This window comes from Aquila chrysaetos, chromosome 8, assembly GCF_900496995.4.
Source record: "Aquila chrysaetos chrysaetos chromosome 8, bAquChr1.4, whole genome shotgun sequence".
Taxonomy (NCBI): Eukaryota; Metazoa; Chordata; class Aves; order Accipitriformes; family Accipitridae; genus Aquila; species Aquila chrysaetos.
Window position 1 is genome coordinate 1,126,210 of NC_044011.1, and position 23,940 is coordinate 1,150,149.

General features: G+C 37.6%; 1 protein-coding gene and 1 long non-coding RNA gene across 2 annotated transcripts in view; one reads left to right on the top strand and one right to left on the bottom strand.

Annotated features, from left to right (window-relative positions):
- LOC115344443 overlaps nt 1-23,940 on the bottom strand; it is a 68,665-nt gene that overhangs the window by 16,490 nt on the left and 28,235 nt on the right. The window lies entirely within an intron of this gene.
- KRT23 (keratin 23) lies at nt 2,821-13,543 on the top strand. The gene is made up of 8 exons (XM_030021704.1): nt 2,821-3,315; nt 6,773-6,855; nt 8,265-8,421; nt 10,016-10,177; nt 10,269-10,394; nt 11,145-11,365; nt 12,302-12,333; nt 13,016-13,543. Exons 1-8 carry the CDS (start codon nt 2,899-2,901, stop codon nt 13,117-13,119), a joined length of 1,302 nt encoding a protein of 433 aa, XP_029877564.1. The 5' UTR covers nt 2,821-2,898; the 3' UTR covers nt 13,120-13,543.

Sequence of the window (23,940 nt, forward strand, 5' to 3'; positions counted from 1 at the left end):
TTTTCTGTGTTCTATTTACTGACATTTAAAAAAAAAAAAATCTACACTGCTGGCACCAGCTGCACAGTTTAGCCATGAACGAGGCTGCAGGATCATTGGTATACCACTGTTAAGAAACATACATAGCACTGGTATTCTCACTGGAAAGAACTGAGAAGAGGTTCTCGCAAACTTCAGCAAAGCAACATCACAATCTACCAGAAAAGAAAGACCGAACAGTAGAAATGATATTCCTTCCTGATCCAGAAATCAGGTGACTATTATATGTTATCACTCAGCAAGAGAGAAATTCTACAGCCAAAGGCTGCTATCCATTTGTATTTCAGATGGAGGAGTTGAATCAACAAGTGAGGCCGCAGGATATTTACCTGTACAATGTAGGTGTCAAAATATTCTGCCTATACTTAACCTGCAGCCTATAAATTCAGTTCAGTTTGCTCTTCATGTTCCAATTCCCAAATAAAGCAACTCGGGACTTTGCATTCCTCAGTTCCTGCTAGCTTGGGCCTGCCTATGAAACAAAGAACAGCCACCGTCCAATGGTGCCATCTGCTGACAAGGTTTTATTTTCTTACTCTGATCCTTTCATTCTGTACTCTGTGGATTAAATAGTCGACTAAAAACAAGTCCCATAGTGCCAGCCTGACAATGGAGAGCTGTGTCTGGTTTTGAAGTAAGTTTTTTTGTCTTTTCCATGGATCATCAGCATGCGTTGATGAAAACTATGTGGCATGTTTTCCAGTTTGAAAAGGCTGAACTTCAGAGGAAACACTTCCTATATGCCAGATCATCTTTGTTTTATATTACTTGCCAGAAAAAATACAATTCTGTTTTTCATGATGGTATGATATTCCATGAAACTATCAGGGAGTAAACCAGAGGCTATTCTGTCTCACAAACTGTCAGCCTCGCTGCCAGGCAAGGTGTGAATCTCACAAAGTAATTTCATGTGAAACAAAAGATTCATTTTATTTCACGTAATATTATGTACATATGTATGTACTTATATTTCCATGTAATATTTCATAGAACATTAGCTGGCTGAACTGCCAGGCTAGAAAATTCAGACTGAAATTAATCTCTGGTGAGATGAACTGAACAGCAGGATATCATTGGTTCTATTATGATTTGGGTTTTTTTTTCAAGTTAGGCCTTCATTTTTTGTCTGGTGCTTCAAGCTCTTCTCACTCTCAAGCAGCAGGGCTGACACCAAACTGTAGCTATTAATAGTAGCTGTTATCAGAATATTTTGTGATAGCCACACCTTGTACTTACTGGAAAACTGTATCTTCAATGATTAATTTCCCCAAACAATTAAAAATGTTAGCATTTCTATTCAATGAAGTGCATGAGGAATAAGAAGGAATATGTACTCAATGGAAATGTAACCGGTAAAAAGAAAATCAGCAGGTGCTGAGGAGGGCTGACACAGAGCCACAAGGAGGAGCTCAAAACCTGCCCTAGGCTGAAAAAGAGGCCGAGGAGGCATCCCAGGAAAGGATGAAGTGCAGCAATTCATTATTACTGAAATTTTCAAACGAAACAGAGAAAAAAAGATTCCTTCAGGTTTCTTCCAGGATAGTGTGATTCTGGTTTGTACAGTTTCTCCGACCCCACTATTCAGAATGTGTAACAGTGCTAAGTAAGATCAAGTTAAAGAGCTGAGCCTTCAACTGCTGTAAGGAAAAACAGCTGCACCATTTCTGAGAGAGCCCATGCCCTCTCAGCTTTCCACCTCTTCCCAAGTCTTCTTCCTCTATCCTATCCATCAGTCGCAGCCTAGCACTACTCTGAAAGACAAGGTAAACCCAATAACCCCAGCTGTTGCCATGGGAATGCTTCACAATTTACCACCTACTTATCAGCATGAGGAATAAGAAAATCTTTGCAGAAGCCAGACTTGCCCATTCTATATTTGATGGAAGAAGTTCGACAGAAGGTTACCGAAACTTTTCAGAAAGACTATTTTTGCATGATTGCCAGGTCAATTTTTAGGGCTGGTAGCTTTAAATAATCACCTGAATTTTTCAAGTGTTGTTACAAACTCATATTCTAAATACTTTCTGTAGCTAAACATATAAATATCTTAACAGTATTAATACTAGTAACAGCAAGAAATTCCTGCATTACTATCTATTTCAACAAGACTATTGAAATATGACTGCACCTCATGAATTCATGAAAAAATCAGTAGAAAAGATTGTTAAGTACCTAATTCTCATGTTTTTCACCTGGAAATGAGCAGCTGCAGGGAACAGCTAGGCCTTACTCACTTTGGACTGGAGTTTTAGTCAAATGACAGAGGTTAGATAACTTCATTAAAGCCTCATGTCTCATACAGGCTGAAGCTGTTTGGTACGTTAATGACAGCTTGATAGGGCATGCTGCATTTCAGGATTCACAGACTGCTGTAATTCTAAAGCCTGAGAATTACAACAGAAAGAAAGAATCTTGAGAGACCCATTCCTGCCCCAGCTCTCCATTTATTCTCTAATGGGCAATACTCTTCCCCTCATAAGCAGGAAAATACAACATATTAACTACAGGGTTAGAAAAAAGTCTGTGGCAGAGCTGATCCTGTTCCACACCTACTGATTTTAGCCACACCTCACTATTATATTATGAAAAGAAAAAGAAAAAAATCCCAGAACAACCAAAAGGAAAGCAATCTGGTATGTGGCTGTGATTCCAAATAACAACAACGGTGCGTGCAGGCTCATAAATGCTTCAGAATTGACCAAGAGGAAGCGCATTTCACGATGACACAATCTTGTTGCTGTAGTCATTCATCGAAGGGAAACTCCCACAGGAAAAGGCATAAAGCTGCTTAGGGAAGGCTAAGAAGCTGCTCAGTGCTAGTCAGTCAAACATTGGGTTAGATTCACAACAGAGCTAAACATGAGTACCAGCCAAGGCCCTTTTCAATTTTTTTCTGGGTCCCTCAGGGGTAGTTCAGGGTGTGGTTTGGCCCAGCAGGGAACTTCTTACAGACCTTCAAGTGCAGATGGTGGTGCCAGCAGCATACATATGTCTTTCTCCTCTGCCAGACCCCTCTGGCTGGCTACCGGAGGAGAGGCACCTTGGGGAGGCTTCGGCGAGCACCATGGGGAAAGCATCTTCCTGGGTGGGAATGAGAAACAGACTATGCAAAACCTGAATGACCGTTTGGCTGCCTACCTGGACAAGGTCCGCTCCTTAGAAGCAGCTAACGCTCAGCTGGAAAGCTGCATCCTAGAGTGGCACAAGACAAAGTCTCACGGAAAGAGGCATGACTTCAACCAATACGAGCAAAACGTCACTGACATGCAAAGACAGGTAAGTCAGAGCTGTGTCATTCTATGCTCTTTTAAGGAATCTGGGTACTCATTTATGCTGATGGCTTTCCTTTAAAGAAAGTTAAATAAAACCTTTTAAATGTTAGAAATACTAGTGAAAGTGGTTAGAGGACCTGGGCTTAAACAGTCTTTGTGTTCACAAGAAGGAGAATGGGCTACAAGAAAGAAAGGCTGGAAGGAGACAAGGGGGATTCTGCAAAGACTGGTAGTATAAAGAGATTTGTCTGGTGCCAAGTGTTCGTTTCTGTACATGAAACTGTGGTTTGAGTAACTATGTCTGGCAGAATTTGGTCTTTTTGACTGCACATGTATTCAAACAAATTACAAAGCAGGCAAACTGAAGAGACTGCCTTCTTTCATGCATGCTGTCTTTAGACATACTGTTGCATTTCATTGCTTTGATTCCTATGGTAGCAGTCAATGAAACTACAGGAGGTTTGGGTCCAATGAGCTTATGTAATCAGATGGAAAAATACTTCATTGTAATTAAGAAAATAGCAGTGACAAATTCCTTGTGGATGTTTTCACTATAATTAAAAGGAGAATTTCTGGTTCCTGCCAGTAGTTAATATTAATGTTCAACAGTAACTCTTTCAATCTCCCAGACTCACGTGTCTTCAAATTTAAGCATAATATTAATCTGTATTCATAATGAACTTACTTAGCACTGTAACCATCTGTGTGACTAATCAGTGTAATTAACTTTACATAGCCATATGGGGCAAAACCCAAAGCTATTCCAAATGTAGTTTTCCCTCCACTTTTTATAATACAGTTACTTGACATTCTTAAGACCCTGAAAAATTTTTTTCAAAAGGGCTTGGAAATGGTATTAGCCAACATCTTTGCTGAGTGAGGCCAGGGACTTAATCAAACTCCCTGCTCACTGTTAAATGTGTTGCCTCCAGGCAGAAGATGAGGCACTCTGACCACAGACTATGTAAGGAGAGCCAGAATTGTCATCACCTATTTCTGTTTTAAGGATAAAGAAAGGTCATCCATCTCCAGACCTATCACTTGAGCACTTTTTTTTTTTAACTGATCCAGAGATAAAAACTTGTTCATCAAGAATATAAATGTGTTCACATTGATTTGGAATTAATAAATCAGAAAGATTTAGGAAGACAGTAAGACTAAAAACATAATGCTGATCGGGGTAAAGCCCTCACTTAGGACTAGGTTGTACCCAAACCACTTATTTTTAACATTCACCACTTAAATAGCTATCACTGGCTACAGGCACCTGTTAGACTAATGACTGTCTCAGCCAGTATGTACTGAATGTGGTGCTCATACTGGGGAGGAAGGGCTGTTAAAGGATTATTTACAGGCGACAAATCAGTGATTTAACCCAGAATTTTTACTTTCTCTATAAATTATTGCAATTAGCACCATGACTGCCAGTAAAATGAGTGAAAATATAGCATCTAATTATTAACCATAATTAAACTAATTAACCATTAATTAAAAAGGTGAAACTAATTTAGCAGCTAAAATGAAATTTAGACAAAATTTAGGATCCTATATCCACTAACCCAGACAGTCTATGATATAGGCTGTCTAAACTTGGAGGCATATAACTGTTTGGGTCCTACATTTTGGACCACACTCTTCCCTGGATACCTGAATTCTGGATGAACATGCCAGATGGAGCAACAAGTTGCCTTGCTCCAGCCTGACTCCATTCTAACCCAGATACAAAGAAAATAGCACCAGTTCTTCAGGTAAATGTCTCACTCAAACATCTTGTACCGCTAAATAAGCAAACTGATTTACAGAGCATTCAAGGATACAGGATCAATGCTGTTGGACAAAGGACACAAGGCATGCTGAGGAAGAAGTCAGTGCAGGAAGCCTTCTTGAAAAAACATCTGTTTTGAGAAGGAATTTGAGTGTATTTCATGTATAAAATGTGTGAGTTCTTAATTAAGGTATCTGTAAGTTTGCAGGTTGATATTAGTGATGCACCCATATTCATGATGGATGTAGTGAAGAATTCTGTATAATTATAAACAGATAAATGCCCACATTTGAAATGCACTGCTAACTGGCATAGCAATCAATATCGTACAGCAGTTGGCAAAACACTGACAATTGTATAGATTGCACAGAAGGAGTCATAAAGCATTTATATAAATGTGTTGCTGTGTTGCATGATTATGAAATGGCAAAGTTGAAGAACTCGTATGTTGCTTTCTCATTGCCTTATTACTTTCCATAGTAAAATTTACCATTCTCTAAGGATGGATCCAAGAACTGCTGCTTCTCTGACAACAAATTCCAGGCAGCCACACATTTAGGGTATCGTTATACTTCTGCAGCTGGCCTTGGTCATGTCCCAGGGCAGTATCTGAGGTGTGCTGCTAATTGCTCAAGAATGTATAGTCTGTTAACAGATTAGTTAAAACACTCCACAGGCATCTTCTTTTTTGCTATGAGAGGTAAACTTTTGACACTTCAGGACAATTTTGTCATTTCCTCGTTTCTTTGTGATTCATTTAGGTGTGGGAAGTTTTACTTCAAGGTGCTGAGAGCTCTGTAAATGGCTAATGATTTCTGTACAGCCATAATGCACCTTGTTTTGCTATTTAAGTGTTGAGTGAAGGCAGCTGTTGTAATTGCAATGATGCTTCCCTTTCCTCTTTGTTAGAAAAGGACATGGAGTCCCACAATGATTAGTTCCTGCTAATTATGTATGAGTCCCTGCTAAAATTCTTTCAAAGATTTTGAATGCAATACTGACCTTTTCATATTCAGATCTATAGTTCAAAGCTATTTCATGTTAACAGGGACTTACAAGTCTTTTCAGTACATGCTGAGTCCACTAAATGAATGATGCGGTGCACTTTCTCCTGCACCTTTTAGGGCAATTTTCAATATCCCAAAGGAAAATCTGAAACATGAATTAATCACGCCATGCTGCTGGACAATTCAGTACAGTTATAGGTGAATAACTGAATGGACCATGACAACTAGATGCCAGTGTTATTCTCAAAATGACAATCCATGCAACTCTAGACTGAAGCACATGATGGACTCGAGGGGTCCTGCTCAACCACGACAGCTGCTTTTCTAGCAATGCTAAACAGATTCAAAACCAGTTCACAAGAAAAGAGGAAGACAGTGATTGTTATTCTGTAATATACCATGAGGTTTGTGTAATATTATTCATATCCTCTACCTGGCCAGGAATAAGATGACTCTCCTCCTGCTTCATATCCAGAAAAGTAAGACAAAGAAAAAAGTAAGTTAATGGACAAAAATTGCAGAAACATCTAAGTGAATCAGGAAACTAAGCTTCTTTTATTCATGTACTCTCCTTAACATGGGAATTCTACTATTTAGATGCTTCCTAAAAGCAGCAGGGGGTCTAAGCACAGGTTATTCACCATCACCATATGGCAACACTGAGTCTCCTGTTGGATTCTGTTTTCCAGATTGAGGATGGCAAGATCACCAATGCCAGTATCCTTTTACAAATTGATAACGCTAACATGGCATCTGAAGACTTCAGGCTCAAGTAAGCTCTTCTTTGGTTTCCTGATTAAGTTTGAAAGAGGATTAAGAAAATATTGCTTTTTCTTGATAATCCAATATGAAACCAATTTTACTGAGGTTTTCTGTTGATACTAGATAAATAAAACCGATGTAGAACAGAAGAAAAACCAAACCAGAAAGGATAAAAAGGATGTAAAAACCACAAATGATTGCTGAACAATCTTGAGTCACCCTGTTTATGATACTTAGTTCAGGTCCTGAAGAGCAGGTTTTACAGCAGACACCTGATACTTGTGACAAAAGGCATTTAAAACTGTCATCTGGGAATACAAATTAACCCTTCTCTGCACTATGCTTCCCCAGTCCAGCCCAAATCTATTTCCCATACTTATCACCTCTTCTGTCCAGCTCCGCAGGAAATACCTGTCCTTCAGTATCTTCAGCTTTGGAGTCTCGTAAGTTTTGCCACAGTAAATGGGCCAGTGCTTCCTTGGTTACCAGTATGCAGTTTGATTTTTCAGTACATTGTTGAAAGATAGTTCTCAGACCCAGTGAAAAACCAAAATGTTTGGACAGAAAACTTCCAGGCAGATCTTTGCAAAGGAAAGGAATTTACATTTCTGTAAGTTAGACTTCTTAGGAATCATGAAGATTTCTCTTATTTTCAACAGATGATCATCAGTTATTAAAAAAAAAATATCAGCTTTTGGTAATATTGTAATAAACTTAAAGACTCTGAACACTGTAGGCCTTATCTAGCCTTGCCTTTCTTTATCATTCAATACTGTCATAAAAGGAAACAGTGGAACTACTTTGAGAGAATGGAATCATAACATGAGTCTGATGGATTGAATGTAGAAACATCAATAGAGCCCACAAAAAATGAAGTAAAGGGAGAGATTCTGAGGAGCAAAAGTGCTTCATATGCCCAAGGGAAGATACAGCAGTGTCTTTCTGACTCTAGCTCACTACAGATGGCAAACTGCAAGAGGTTAGAGAGGAATGTTAAAACCTGGCTTCTGTGACATTTTTCCTGTTTTCTGAAGGACTGAAAAGTTATCATTTTGGAAAAACTACAGAAAGCATTGATTGTTGATACTGATTTCACACCTTTATTGCCAAATTTTTGAGAATCATATTCTCAAAGCTTTCTCAAACTGGTGAATGTTAAAATGCAAAAAGGAAAATGAAAGAAAGAGCAATTATTTCATACCATTTAGGAGGAGGAGTGAAAATTGTGAAAAACAATAATGAAACCCATCTTATATTTAAGACTATTCAAGAATATTCAAAGAACATATTTTAGAAACAGAATTTGTTTCCTTGGGTTTTTGTTCTCTCTAGTTCCCTACATAGAGGACTTAAGTATACTTCTCTCTAGAAGCAGTCTGTTCTCAACAAGCATGCTTTATCTTCTTTTTCCTCATAAAGGTACGAAGCAGAGAAGTTTCGCAGGCAGGGAGTGCAGCTTGACGTTGAGAACCTGCGTAAGGAGCTCGACGGCCTGACCATTGTTACAACAGATCTGGAAATGGAAATTGAAGGCTTGAGAGAAGAGCACATCCTCAGGAGGAAAGACCATGAGGAGGTAGAAAAAGTTCCACTTGGTAAAATCCTATCACACAAATCTTCGCTACCATGTAATTAACTCTAGTAAGAGCCACAATCTATAAATGGGATTGATGATTCAGAACCTAATCATGTTGCTAAACAAGCCAATGAGAGTCAGATGAGGCACAAAGTTTGTGTACTACTTTACCAATTAAATTGAGATTTCAGAAAGGATAACAAATTGCTGTATTTTCTCCCACTCTTTTCTAGTCACGTACCCATCTGTCATACATAGCTAATAGTAACTTACATATTCAACAGAAATATTCTCAGAAATACTTAAGATATAAATACACAGAGACAAGTAAACAGGAAACGTTACTGGTTGCTGTTGAGTTTTACTCATCACAGACTTTTCCCTCAACTCTGGCTATATCATTTCACAGAAGCACAGAGTGTTTGAGGTTAGAAGGGAACTCTCAAGGTCACCTTGTCCACCCCTGCAGCTCCAGCAGGGTCACCTGGAGCAGGCTAACCTGAACTGAACAACCTGTGAATTCTTGAAGCATCAAAATTAAAAAGAATGGTTGGTGCAGTCAAGTAAAGTTACTTATTCTTGCAAAATCCTAAGCACAATAATTAGATAATACTTAATAATTGTCAAAAAACATGCTGCTCTGAATTCTTCCAGAGCTATACCACAGTTGTCTCTGTTATTGCCACATATGTAATACCACTGCTTGACAATTCGCTGTTTTCATTTTGCTTGATCTGATGTTTTCAGTCATGACCTAATGCAGAACCAAACATCCTACTCAGTATCTGTCAACTATTAAAATGGAGAATAGAAACACAAGGGTTACACTGCAGTAGGTGAAGCTATCTTTGGCTGATCCCCTTACAGCGAAGGATACTACTGAGCAGCTATAATAAAACAGTTCTTGGAAGCAGGGCAACCAACAGAGACATCAGTAAGTCCAGTTGATCTGCATTTTGGAGGTCATGATGTCATACCCTGAAATGCTACTTTGCCTGGGCACTTTTGAAAATGGTACCTAGCACATAAGATTGTGCTACACCAAAAGGAATGTTACCATACCTGCTTGACTTGTCCTGTAATTATGTTGTTTACACAGTAATTATACGCTTTAATCCAATTATTCCTTTAACAATTACATAGAACTTTTACATTACTCTCCTGTAAACTTAGTTATAGTTCCATAAATATTAACATACAGTGTAAGAAAGATGAAATTACTGTTAGATTTTCATCAAAGGTTTTGGGTTCCTAATAGATGAATAAATAAAAAATGTCAGTGCTTCTTCATTAAGTATATATCTTCCAGAAACATTATATGAAAAGATCTTCTCACATGTTTTTTATTGAGTTCTCTAGCACAGTTCTGCCACAGAAACAGATAGAAGTCACTGGTTTAAGTCACACCATAGTATTATCCATATATAGATTTTCCAAATAGTGTTAACTGAATGTATATAAGAATTAACCTACCATAATGAAAAAAATACTGTGGGTATTGTGAGAGGATGGAACTGAGGAAAACAAGACAGGGACGAAAACTTTCCACTTTCATAAACAAGTTTGCTTGTTTCCTCTACTAATATATGAACAGGATATGGAAGCAAATCGCTCATCGCAAGACTTCAAAGTCAATGTAAAAGTAAATGCAGCACCTCCTGAAGACTTAGCCAAGATTCTAGCAGAAATAAGAGAAGATTATGAAGCCATAATTGAAAAGAATCGTCAAAGCCTGGACAATTGGTACAAAGAACAGGTAACAGCCATTTTCTGCTCATTTCAAAGAGCCTGTTACTGTACATGACTGACCAGAATCAGTAAGCTTTTCTCTTGCTTTTGCTCCATAGACTGCAGCTATGTCTCTGGCAGCAACCCCTAATCCAGAACAGATACAGCGCAATGAGAATGAGATCAAGGATCTAACACGTACTTTACAGTCCCTGGACATCGAACTGCAGGCACAGATGAGTAAGGTATCTATTGTAGACACCTCTGGCTGGTCACTGTTACTTCATATATTCTCAGAAACTGTCATGGACCAATTCTTCATTTAAATCCATAGCCTAGCATGACTTTATTGTAGTTACTGAAGTATCGGTGAAATTGGAATTTGGACCATGCTTGACTTTGCCAGACTATGCAAAATAGATTCAGCAACCATCAACAAGAAGTGAAAAATTTATGTCTCTCCTTAGAACAAAGTATGGGGAGAAGAAAAAGAAGAGATGGGATAGCTGACTCCATGATCTAGAAAGAAAAAATGTCCAAGACGACAGATAGTAATACAAATTTCATATTTGCATTATAATAGGGGTTGTATGAAATACATGAACTGTGAAAAATGTTGGTGGGGAATCTTCAAAAACATTACTCAGCTCTTGTACAGGTTAAAGCTCATGTACCCATGATGTGGAGACTTTAGAGCAATTCTGGACAGTAAATGCAGAACTGAAAAAAGAGTCAACAGCTACAGGAGCACAGCTTTTGAGCAGAAAGAATACGGAAGGGATAAATTACTCAGTTTTTGCCTCTCATTATGCACACACAACACAGCTTCATGATTCTGCTGTCTTCACATGAATAGTCATGCAAATGCATAGGTGTTTAAATTACCACAGTCTTAATTTGCAATCTTCTAGCCAGAGACCAAATTTGCTGGCATTTCTGCATTATATCTTCCACATGAATAATAATCATAGCATTGGTATTATCTGCTCTGTCAGAAACACATGCTGGAAGACACCTTGGCTGACACTCGGAATTACTATGCTGTTGCGCTTCAAAACATGCAGCAGATCATCTCCAAATGTGAGGAAGAGCTAAGCCAGGTTCGTCATGACATTAAGCAGCAAAATAACCAATACAAGGTTCTTCTTGGGATCAAAACCCGCCTGGAGAAGGAAATTTCCACTTACCGCCTGCTGCTGGAAGGGAATGTTGACGGGTAAGGCAAAGCCGCCCTGACTGGAATAGATGAGAAGAGAGTTCTCATATTTGGGTTATTTATTTGTTTGTTTATGCTTAATCAAAGCTTGTGAGTTCCATACTACATCAAGGGTTGGTATTTTAATGTGCTGGATCATAATAAAAAGCTTGAGCCACTTAGTATACAGAGAAACTTGTATCCATGTAATTTGGATTACCTAAATTAATATAACTATTTAAAAAAAAAAAAAATTCTACATTCCCACAGCATGCCTACCTCAGCATAGGAAAAAATGCCCATTTCAGTAAAATTCATATTCATTTCCTATCTTCAAAACAAGTTCTAGATCAAAAAGAAGCCTGGAGACAAGTTTAGATCTTTTTTGGTCAGCCATCTGCAGTTACAAATACCAGCACACAAAATCTGTACCGTATGCCCCTCTGCTGATGGGTTGTTTGGTTTCCCCATCTCTGCCTTGTCTGAAATCTCTCCATTCAGAAATCTTTGGGCCTCTATTCTTCATTCTCTCATCTTATATACAGGGTATGTCTTATTTATACAAAATCAGAAAAAGCAAGATTAGCAGCCTTTACAACTGAAAATCTCAGGGAGGCAGGACAGTATGGCACCAAGTATGGGGTTATTTGTCAGAAGCCAAAATGGGACCAACTTGAGCAACTCAGAACACATGAGAAACAATGCAACTGTCCACGGTAGAAGCAATAATGAATGTACACACGAACAGTTTCAGGTGAGAGTTATCTGTACCTAAGACTACCGAAGAGGAAAAGTTCTCGTGGTATAAAAGCATCATTCTTTTTTATTTATTTTTTTAAATTTTATCTCTTTTCATAGTGGTATGAGGTCTCCTTAGAATCAGTGAAAAGAAGGGGATGAATAACTTCTTGAAATTAGTAAAATCATTATTTTGTCTCTGTTTTATTATCTTTACAGGATAGCAAGAAAATCTGAATCAAAAGCTAAAGGTAAAAGTCCCTTATTTTGTTCTCTATAGTGACTCTTATTTACTGTCATTTCCAATCCAATTTTACTCAGAATAATTTTAACCTTACATGAATGAACTATGAAAGGTTTGCATGGCAGTTAATTCTCGTGTAGGCCATATTTGAGACTAATTTCAGTGATTCATCAGTCTTGTGAAAGGCTGCACTTCAGAGCACATTCTGCTGTGTCTGCCCACTCATGGACTATCTTCAGACTGACCTCTGTTAGTCAAACACGTTGTCCAAAGCTCAGACTCAAGACTAAAGCTTTCATGGTATATGAGGAGGCACAGAGACTCCATTTGACACACAGAGACTAAAACAGTGTTAGGGCTTGAGAGCAAACAGAAAATCTGCATGTCTGGAAACTCATATTCTGGCATGAGCATGACCTACAGACATTTAGGATAATCTGCTCTGAAGTTAGATTTGCATTGGCTGGGATGTAGCTGTATTATTCATTTGCCCTGACCTGGGCAAGACTCAGGGTGACTTTCTGGCAGTACATTTCACAAAGAGCAATAATAAGTATTGGCTTAAAGGGAAACATGTAAAGATAATTCAGTTGAGGAGGTAGCTGGTAAATTACTGTAAATGAAGCTTTCCCTGCATCATCTTGTCTCAGCATTGTTTCTTGTCTAATTAACCTTTCTTTTTGTTTCAGAACATGCTGGGCTGACCAATCGAAAGATCAAAGCAATTGTCCATGACAGTGTGAATGGGCAGGTGGTATCCTCCACCATTAATGAGATCCACCAGCAAGCATGAAGTAAAAAGTTCTGCTAACTACTGGCTTTCCCAGCGGACTAAGCTCTGGCAACCCTTCTGTGTAACTGTGTGCTGTATGTTGGTCTCCCTGTGTGTAAAATAGGGATACTACAGTGAACTCTCCTAAAATGATTTGCAGCCTAATAATGAAAACTGCCATACAGAGCTAGGTATAGCTGATATTGTTAGTTTAAAGAGCTTTTAGTTATGAAAACGCCAAAGAAAAGCTATTCAATGAAAATGACCAGCTGAGCTGGTAATATATGTATTATGCACATCTCACTGGGGCATGAATCTCCATCTGTGATTCATTTATTGCTCTGCAAATTAACTATAATTTAAAGTGAATAATCTCTCAACTTTTCTCCTGGTCTTATGTCTCTCATCATATACCTCACTGCAGCCAATAAATTCTTTTCCATTACTTGTTCTGGTCATTTGAATTTCTGATTTTGCTTTTTCTTACATATGCACCAGCCTAAAATGGCAGCGTTACTGACATAGGTCACATTGTTTCAGGAGGTATAAAACTGGAAGGACACAAAAAAGAAGAAAAGAGGTGACACAAGTTACAGGTGATGTTTACATAAGCAAAACTATTAGACTTCCCTATATACAACTTTTCAATGTCACCGTTTAAAACAGCATTATTAGTAGGATTGTTGTAAAGTACACTTTACTAAGATAGTCACCCTAGAAACATTTCTTCATTCTTCAGCTTTAGAGAAATTTTCTTTAACTGTCTTTACATGCTTTCCTTCAAAGATTGTAAGTCCTTTTCCAGATACTCTCATTCTTTCTCAGTGACCCATTTAATTCAAAAAACCATTTCAGTTATTTGCTTTCATATTAATGTTCACTGTTTTTGTTGATGGGTTCTGTAGTCAGCATAGACTGGTATATGCAATGCATACTAACGTAAGGGGAGAGGCCCAAGTTCTTTAGCCAAATCCAAGCTTCTTCCCCTTTCTCACATCAGCCCAATCACTGACTCAGCAGGAGACCCTAATAGCAATAGGAAAATTTCCAGTGATATGCAAAGCTAAAAACTGAGTGAGAAAACGAGAAATATTATTAGGATTGTTTAGACAAGGAAGACCGTAAAGGAGAACGAAGAGAGACAAAATGGAGCATAATCAGTGTCTGTACAGATTTGCATTCCAAAGTCAACGTCTGCATATAAAACAGTGTGTTCAGGGCAGTCTCATATTCATGTGTGAAATTGTCATGGTACTCTTTCATACCTACTCATAAGGGACTTTCATAAAGGATTCCTGTTACCTGCTTTGCTTTGAAACAAGGCTCATAATAGAAAGTGAAATTTTCAAAGAAAATGCAGATTTAAAATAAACAAAGTCCATCTCTATAATACAGTGTTTTCTTACTGGCACGTTAGGACCAGTTCATGATTCCCCTTTGCCCCCCACCCCCCAACTCTCCACCCTTGTTGCACAAAGAGATCCCAAATGCATTGAACGGATTACCTAATGGTTTCTTTAAATTGGGTAAAACTTGTAATACAGGATTAGTAACTCTTGGATAATTAACAATGTCCTTCCTTATGGCTTACCAGATCCAGCAAGCCAGACCTAGTGTTTGTAGCATCCGGACAAAATGTGCCCAGGTTTTCTTGAACAATTTTCTGTGTTATTTAAAGCTATATTCATTTCTCAGATTTACAGAGCAGAACCGCATTGCTGTGATACAAATAATTATAAAAACTTCTAACTATCTATGCTTTGTGCTAGGTTTTGATTGTGCTGAACTACAAGGAAAGAAGAAGGAAAAATGAATAATTGAAGTACTTTATAGAACACGCCTGTCCTTATTTCACATTCTTGAGCAATGCCTTGGCTTTACTTGTGTCCTAGTGTCCTCTCATGCACAGGTGAGAGATGCACTGCCTGCATTCCTGTGTTATGCACGGCTATGGTCCAAATGAGACTAAGACGTAGCAGAATTCCCATTTCTCTCCACCATTCTGATGATTTTAACATTCTTTTAACAACTGTGTCATTGCATTCTGTAACGGTCAGACAAGTACAGCTCACAACACTGACCTCATAGTTCACTCCATTTACTAACATCATCACACATCGATGGCTCTAACAGAGCCATTCAAGTTGCTGTCTTTTAGTAAGTGAAGTAAACCAATTAGTCCTTAAGTGTTGAATCATAGAATGGTTTGGGTTGGAAGGGACGTTAAAGACCATCTAGTTCCCACCCCCCTGCCATGGGCAGGGACACCTTCCACTAGACCAGGTTGCTCAAAGCCCCATCCAACCTGGCCTTCAACACTGCCGGGGATGGGGCATCCACAACCTCTCTGGGCAACCTGTTTCAGTGCCTCACCACTCTCACAATAAAGAATTTCTTCCTCATATCTAATCTAAATCTACCCTCTTTCAGTTTAAAATGTATAAATATTAGTTACACTACATTCTGTTTTCTAAATGAAAGCAAGTATTCTATGGCAAAAATTGCTTATTTCTGGAGAATTTTTCATGGCTTTAGAATACTATGTATAATTGCAGATTTTCTCTTTGTTGAATATCTTGATACTGTGTCACTGGCCATATGTTGCCCTATATCTAGTGTTTATTCATTATTTCTGAATTTGTGTTCTGGTAGATAAGCTATGCATTTCTAAATGTATTTAGGGTAGGTCTGCACTTTAAATAATAAATAATGATACTAATATTTACCACTTGCATGCACTGTTAACATTATATTCTCACAACACACTGAGAGATGAAGTTAGGGAGATAATGAATGGGGGTAGTATTATCATTCCCATTTTATTGCTAGAGAAATTGGAAAAAAGAGATGACACAGCTTGCTCAAGGCTGCAGAGAAAGTCACTGATAGCGACTAAATTAGAGTTCATCATTTCACAGCTTCTACTTACCCAGCTATTAGATAATAGAATTTCCGCAAAGAGCCATTCTCTAGTTACAGCAATACTTTCTGTATCTGATCACACTGAAGAGATAATTCAATTGATTCATTTCAAGTGTGTACTGCCGGTCAAGACCTTGCACATACTTTGATGATGTTCTTCAATTTATGTGTGCCAATAGCCCTACTACAATTAGTCCTGTACAGAACACTATGCCTGGGTGTCTTTGGTGATTTTGTAGTATTTGGGAAACTTTAAAAAGAGATGGCATACGTGCTTCTTTCTCTTAGTCTCAGATCAGTGTCTTGAAGGGAAGGAAATGTTCAGGAGTGTGACACTGTATTGCTTGAAAAATTATTTTATTAAAACTGATTGAACTCTCTAGATAGTATTTATTCCACTTCAGTATTAAATATACACAGAAGTGCTGTTTCAACATCAAGGAATTGACTGACCCAGGCCCAAAGAAACTGCAATTTTAAAAATTTGAAGTATCATAAAAAATAACACACTCAAAGTGATTATATTCTATTTCCCGTAAATGGAATAGGATAGTATAAAAAGATCAGTAGGACAGTATGTAATTTCTAAGTCTAAGTGAATGATGTAACAACACTTTTGCAAACTAACAAGACACAGGAACTCACAGAGTCTATAAAAGGAGGCTGAAACCATCAGCATTCACAAATCACTTCTTGCAGTTTCACCTGCCATTTAAGGAAGTCCTGCACTAAATAATCCTCCAACGTGATTTATAACAGACTTGAATGCACTCCAGAATGTGTATGAGTCATAGCTCATTTCACTTGTAGAAATGTTAAAACTTATTAAGGTGTATTACAATACGCAGCTTTGGTAAGTGAATTGTTGATCCTCTGGAAGAAGTTTGCAATGAGGTAATGTAGTAATGGTTTGTGCTATTAATCACACATTCTTTCGGGCGATTTGGGCACACATTGGCAGGTTTCTTTCTTATTTATGAACAAAACATTTCTGTAGAATGCAAAATTTTGCTTTCTGCCTACCTTGTTAATACAGATGCAAAATTAATGAAGTAATTTCAGAAAGAGAAGAAAAGAAAATCTAGCATTTATAACACTGCTAAAAACACTGTTTGCATGCTATTACTGAAGCAGAGAGAATAGGTAGAAGAGCCGGTAAAACATTTCACAATGTCCACACCCTGACCTATAAAGGTTTCTAAGATTTTGCTGGGAGATGCTTGTTTCTGTGTATGAATCATTTAGTAAACGAAGGATCCATAAACTGGGAAGCAAGGAAAGAATAATGCTCAAGAGGCCTGCACCCCGCCATCCTCCCCCCGTGCTGAATTATACAGCAAAAGCATCTTAATTATTGACTCTACTTGTACATTTGGCTTTGTGAAATCACAAGTAATTTTTTACTTCATAATTCCTTCCTCAGTAAAATTTTTTCATTTCTTTTCAAGTTGTATTTTTGAGGTATTTTTAATTGTATGACTATATTGAAATGACCTACTTGAGCCACACATCTAGGGGTTGCCATAAAAGAACTGTTTGCAAAAGTATCACATTAAACATAAGCATCAGTTTGGACTGCCCTTATGATAGAAGCTCATAGCTGACAAAGTACCAGCCGTGACCTAATGGTGAAACAGGTGCATGGCTGCTTCTTCTGGACATACTAATTTGCCTTTTGAAAGTCTGAATATGCATCAGAAGCTTAAAGGCATAAAACCATAACATCAGCTGTGGTAAAGACACTTCCAATAACTATCTAGACTTCAGGGGTAAATTTTTCTGCTTTCCAGCATCCTAAGGACAGTCAAAAGGAGTTAATTTGATAGGCTGTTATTAGGCTCTATAGAAAGCAACAAAAATGAGGAATATATTTTGAGAAAAATGTAGTTCAATTTAGAGGAATAATTATTTGCAGCAGGCAGGGAAAAGGAGAAACAAACAAGCTGAAGTAGCTGAGAAACTATACAGTACTTCTTTAGAGTAGAAGTTAATACTCTGCTACTTTGAGAGAAAAAGTACCAGCTTTGCCCCAGATGTACAGCTCTGAATCATGCTTACAAGAAATTAAAGCGTAAAATACATAAAACAAATACACTGCAGGCAACTCTTGCCAGAGCAGTTTCAAAGAAGGAAATATGTAATGTTGCTGCAAATAGACAGAAATTGTGATTTTAAAGTTACCAGTGCAGGAAAAAAAACACTTTTTCATTCCTTATTAGTGAGACAAATTATCAATTTTTGGAGGCCATTTCAGTGCCCAGGCTCTCTTTCTTAGTTAATCTGACCACAGAACAGTCTCAAGCCAGTTACCAAGACATTTTGTGAATGGACATGTTCCACTGGAAATAACATTGCTGCTATGCAGAAAAAAAAAAAAAGTAAAAACAAAGAAACCTTCTTTAATGTCTAGAGTTTATTGCTGTCTAAAAATTAAAATACTCAAGCATCAGTCATAAAGGGGCATAATTCAAAGGGATAATAGATATTCCTGCCCTCAAAAATTCAGCTTTCAAGATTTAGAAAGATAGATAATACTTGTTGCCATTGCTTACAAACTCAGTGCCATACACAACGCTAAACTCCTGTAATTACAGCTTGTGGCTGTGAAGATAAATATAACTTTAAACATTTGGCCACAAGAGTTATGCAAAAAAATTTTCTTCTGGATATAGGACCAGAAAAGTGGGTAATATGTGAAATTTTGTTATGTAATATGTGAATTTCATTAACCATGTTCAGGCTCCAGTATGGGTTCTCCCGTTGCAGCAAATTATACGTACATTTCTACATGTCACTCTTTTAAGAAGGCATGTGGTGGCCTCTAGTGACAAACAGCTATATACACATCATGTTTCTGCTCCAAATGGCATGCAAATGAGACTACTATGACTAAGCATTACCACAGGAACCACTCCTTTTGATATCTGTGCCTTCTGTGAGACTCTTAAGGCTAGTGAACAATTTTTAACTGGAAATTTCTGTTGAAGTATTCGTGTAAGGGACATTCCTAAAAATGCACAACTTTCTTAAGGGAGTACTGATATATATTTTCGTCCTGTTTTCATTCTTGCTTTTTTTTTTTTTTTTTTGATACATGATTGCCTGACAGATCCTGAGGCTGGGATAGTATCTCAGGTTGCTTCTCTTTACAAAGCAAGCAACCCATAATTTGCTTCTGGTTATACAAATACAGGGAGAGGGGATGCCATGTGGTCACTACAATGTACTGGACCAGAGTGGTCCCCAAAGAAAAAGCTGCAGTCATGGAACTGCAACTCCTGAGTCAGGCAACTCCTGAGAGTTATGAGTGCAATTATACCCTTGAAAAAAAATTAAGTTTTTCTCCTGGTTTGGGGGTTCCAAGCATGATACAAGTCAGGTCCCTGAAACCACAAGGATTATTTTTTTTAAAAGCTAGCAAAAAAAATCTACACAAATGTGAATACATGCAATACAGTGTGTTTGTACGTATCTTTTATGGCATACTATCAGTGTGTGCATATATTTGCACAGGGCCATGAAAATCATATTTGCTCACTGAATCATGTAAATAGATAATATTTTCTCATGGATACTGAACTATTCCAGCATTATGGAACTGAGAAAACCAGTAAGTTGAAATATTCTCCAGCTTACTGGTTTTCTCATTCCACTGACACCTCAGTTGCACATAATTTTTACAAGGGAAAAAGTTCCACCTGGTAGTCTTTTAGATTATATTAGAGTTGATATTAATGATACTTTTAGGGGAGAAAAAAGAGAAGGTTCATTTGTATTGCCTGGAGCTGTTATTGCTGGCACTGAAATCTAATTTGATTCAAGGAGAGCAGCTAAGACAGGAAAGGCAGCTCCTGACTTTCATTTTCAACCTGTTGTTGGGGAAGGATGTAACCAACACACTGTCTTATGCACTATTCCACGATCTGGAACACTTCTTTAAGTACCATATGATTTAAAGTAATGTTTTAAATTTACCTCTCTGGTCAAAAGCTCAAAGCAGAAAAAAATAAGGTGTAGTGATTTGATGATTAAGATATTTTCATGGGACAAAAGATAAACTGAGAGGGAAATGAGGAAAAAATATGTATGTGAGGAAGACAGTGTAAAATGTGCTGCAAATGTTCAGGGCTTAAGTGAATCCAGTTGAGTTAGTGACATCATCTGGACCTTTCTCTCATCTGATCACATTCAGCAAAACACAAAACATCTTTCTTTTCTCTTCGGAGAGAGCAGTCTTCAAGGGTGCAGCCTTTGCATTAACAAATGGCACAAAGATAGTTTGTTTTCAGGGTGGGGAATTGTCCTGAGTACTTTTTTTTCACTCATTCAGAAAGATCTTAATTTAAAACTTGATTTTGGCTCACAAATACATTAAAAATTTACTCAGATTTTCCCCTGAAAGCTCATCTTACAACTGTTCCTTTGGTTGTAAACCAGCTGTATGGCATAAATCAGGAAGTAACTTCTCACAAGTAGGTTAACAAGAGAAAGAGGGGGGTTTCTCAGACACAGAAATATTGAATACTGGAATATGGCTGGAATATTGAACATGGAGATCCTCTTCCTTGAATGCACTTTGTACAGTGGAAGGCCTTTCAGGACTGTATTGTATGAGATCTTTCAGATTCAAATTCTTATGACACAAAATCCAAACTGAGATCAGCAACATAGTTACAGGGACTAATAAACGGCCATTGGATTTCACTCCTAGAATGGATCATCACTAAAGACTGAACTAAAAGACTTTATTTAAATCTTTAAGTCAGCCTAAGGAAAAGCATATATTCCACCTAAGGGCAGCATAAATGCAGAACCAAAGCTGGGTGTGTCTTTTTTCCTTGAACTCTGAAGACTGGTTACCCATGACTGGTTAGTAAAGGTGAGTAATACTAAATGGCATGCACATGTTATCATAACCCTGCATGATTTATCTTCATTGCTCTCTAATATACATTAAACTTCTGTCACACAGGTGTGATTTCTTCATGAAATCAAACAATTTATTAGTGTTGTCATGAATGTTTCATTATGACTACACACAAACCATTTCGACTAAGCATGTTACTGAAAGGAAGTGTTACACGTGAATCCACAGACTGTCCTCTATAGAGTATTCACAACTGAGTCTGGAGTTGGAAATTGCACTGCTGAACTAAAGCATCAGCAAAGTGTTAACAGCACTTCTTTAACATTGATCAAAATGGCAGATATCAGATAATGTATTTTTAGATTGCTCAACATCTATTTAGATAACTTACTGTTCCAACCAATAAAACAAAAAAAAAAATTAAAAATAAGACAGCCCATATTCTTCTAGATAACACCTGGGCATAGTTCAAGAGGTAGTGGAGGCTGATGACCACTCCCAACTGAGAGCTGTACAGCTTTGTAGATGTGAGCCATGACGAGCCACTTGCCCTTCAGCCAGTCTATGGGCCTTGCCCTTGTTTCATTTACTGGTATAGGTAGAGTCTTTGTGTTCACTCTTGCAGTTTCCAGTGACTTGTACAACCGTTCAAGATATATTCCATTAAAAAAACTATATTGAACCAAAAAACAGGAGCAAAATCCACCTCTGGTATGACTGATACCTATCCTGATCTTAGTAAATATTCTTGCAAATACTCCAGCTTATTTTTTGAAATAGAAGCACATATAAAATGATAAGACCAGAGAAATTGTCAGTAAACAATTTGGAGAAGAAAAGAAAAAGAACACTAAGAAAATTCAGCCCAGTATCTTTTCATACTAGGTCTGCACGATGCTACTGCTCTATGCTTCTAGTTGCATATGCCTTGAATGCTTTTGCTTAATAGTCAAGAGGATTCTGGAAGAAAAAAAGAAAAATAATTGTTGAAAGTTCAGCTTGACCTAAAATAGCAGAGCTAGAACACAAGGCAAATGTCTGACTTAATCCTGATGTCCACTTTAATTCAGATCATTGTACAAGGTGAAGGTAGAGAAAAGTTTAGAAATTTTTATGTATCAGTGAATTTTATTTCTCTATCAATCTGAAATGTATTTTTATATTATTCTTACATTTCTAAATAGTATACAGCTTCTGTAAATTTCAAACACCTGACATTAATTTGACAACACACACAATTAGCTTTTGATATTTAAACTATGTAGCTGCTTCTGCACAAGGAGGTGGGATAGTTGTGAATATAAAGATTAAGAATTTGACCCACAAAAGCCAAGACCTTCAATGACAGCTTGTTGCATTTAAAGGCAAGCATGAAAGCTAACAAATAACCTTTGTCATTTGCTCAATAAAAGAAAAAATGGAATCTTCAAGTGATGTTTAGAAAAAATACCATCAAGGTAACATGGAAACTGATTTTAATAAATACTAAGAAAACAAAGCAGAAGGTTTATTCTTAAATAGACTATCACAAAATACTGTCAGAAGTCTAGGCAGTAAAATATATAACCAAGAGATGTAACTGTAGAGGATCTCTTGCTGTATGTCTTTTACAGCTTTAAAGGTGTAAGGTCTGCCCTACTAACACCATTGATTCTTACTCAGTCTGAATATTTTTAATGAACAAAAGACAACCCACCTTGAGTTTCTATAGTGACAGTCTAAATGATATGGCTAGTGTACTTTGGTTTCAACTGTCATAAATGTTTTCCATTACCAGTTACACCCAAAGACAAGTTCAAGGTCCAAAGACAATTCACAGCATCCTCCTGCAAAAAAGTTCTGCCCTGAACACTGATCACTTTGGTTTGGAAGATGCATGTTTTCAGAATAGCTAAGTATGACAGCTTAACTCTTTGCCTTGATCCAATACTATTTAGACTAAGCTGTAGCACAGTAACTTAAAAAACTTAGCAGTACTTAGGATTCCGTAATAGCCCAGGTTAGGTGTTCTCAGAAACCTGAAGATGCTTCCAATATATAGTCTAATGCTTCCAAATATAGTTTAATGCCTCCAAAGCTTAGTGTCTCACCAATTTCCTTGCTCCAGAGTTGAAGATCAGTATGTACAGCAGCTGTTTTCACTAATACAAGCAATATGTGTTAATTGTTCTACCTGACTACCTGTACATTAATAATACACTAAAGTACTGTCAGTGCAATGCCCCAAGGAACTACACCTACGTCCTGTCTCAATGCACACCTGCTACCTGCTTTCCTGCAGCACTAATAACGCCCTCAGGAAGCAGTTTCTTCCCTAGCTTTCCATTTTATCTCTGCATTTTCTGTACCAAAAGTATACACTATAGTCAGTTTAGGAACCTCAGTACGATTAGAAGTAGGATTGTTGGGTTTCTTCATGCGCTGAACAAAGGCAGCTGATTTCCTGTTAATGAACGTAACACCCAGGTTTGTGATGGAAGGCCCAGCCATGGAACTCATCAGCTGGTAGTCTCTTTGTCTAGAATATTGATGAGGCAGGAGGGATACTTGTTTTGCTTTAACTTTAGCCACACAGTAGGGCTGGAAGCTAGTTAGGCTGGAAGCTTGATCTCAACACCATAGACCTCAGCATCTTGAACGTGAAATAAAGAAAGTGGGCAATGAAGATTTCCAGTATTCTTGTTCCTATTACTTTATTTACGGACAAAGCAATACTCTTTCTGCTTAACTTCAACTGCATCGAAAGCTAGAGTTCAACTTGTAACAGTTTTCTAATACTAAACGAATGCATATTCAATGCAAGCCAACTACAACAACATTCACTTTCCAATTACAGTATGAATATTGTTTTGTGCTTACTATAAAATTAATTAACATGGTAGTTACAGATGCCTCCTTTCTAATAATTTACACACTGTTCTAGACTGTCCTGAGGCCCAAACTATGGCTTACTCAACAGAAATATATACTTGACTGCAAATATAAATATTTTAAGTCTCTTGTCACATATAGTCAACTCTCATTTTTATGTCATACACTGCACATGGGGGTAA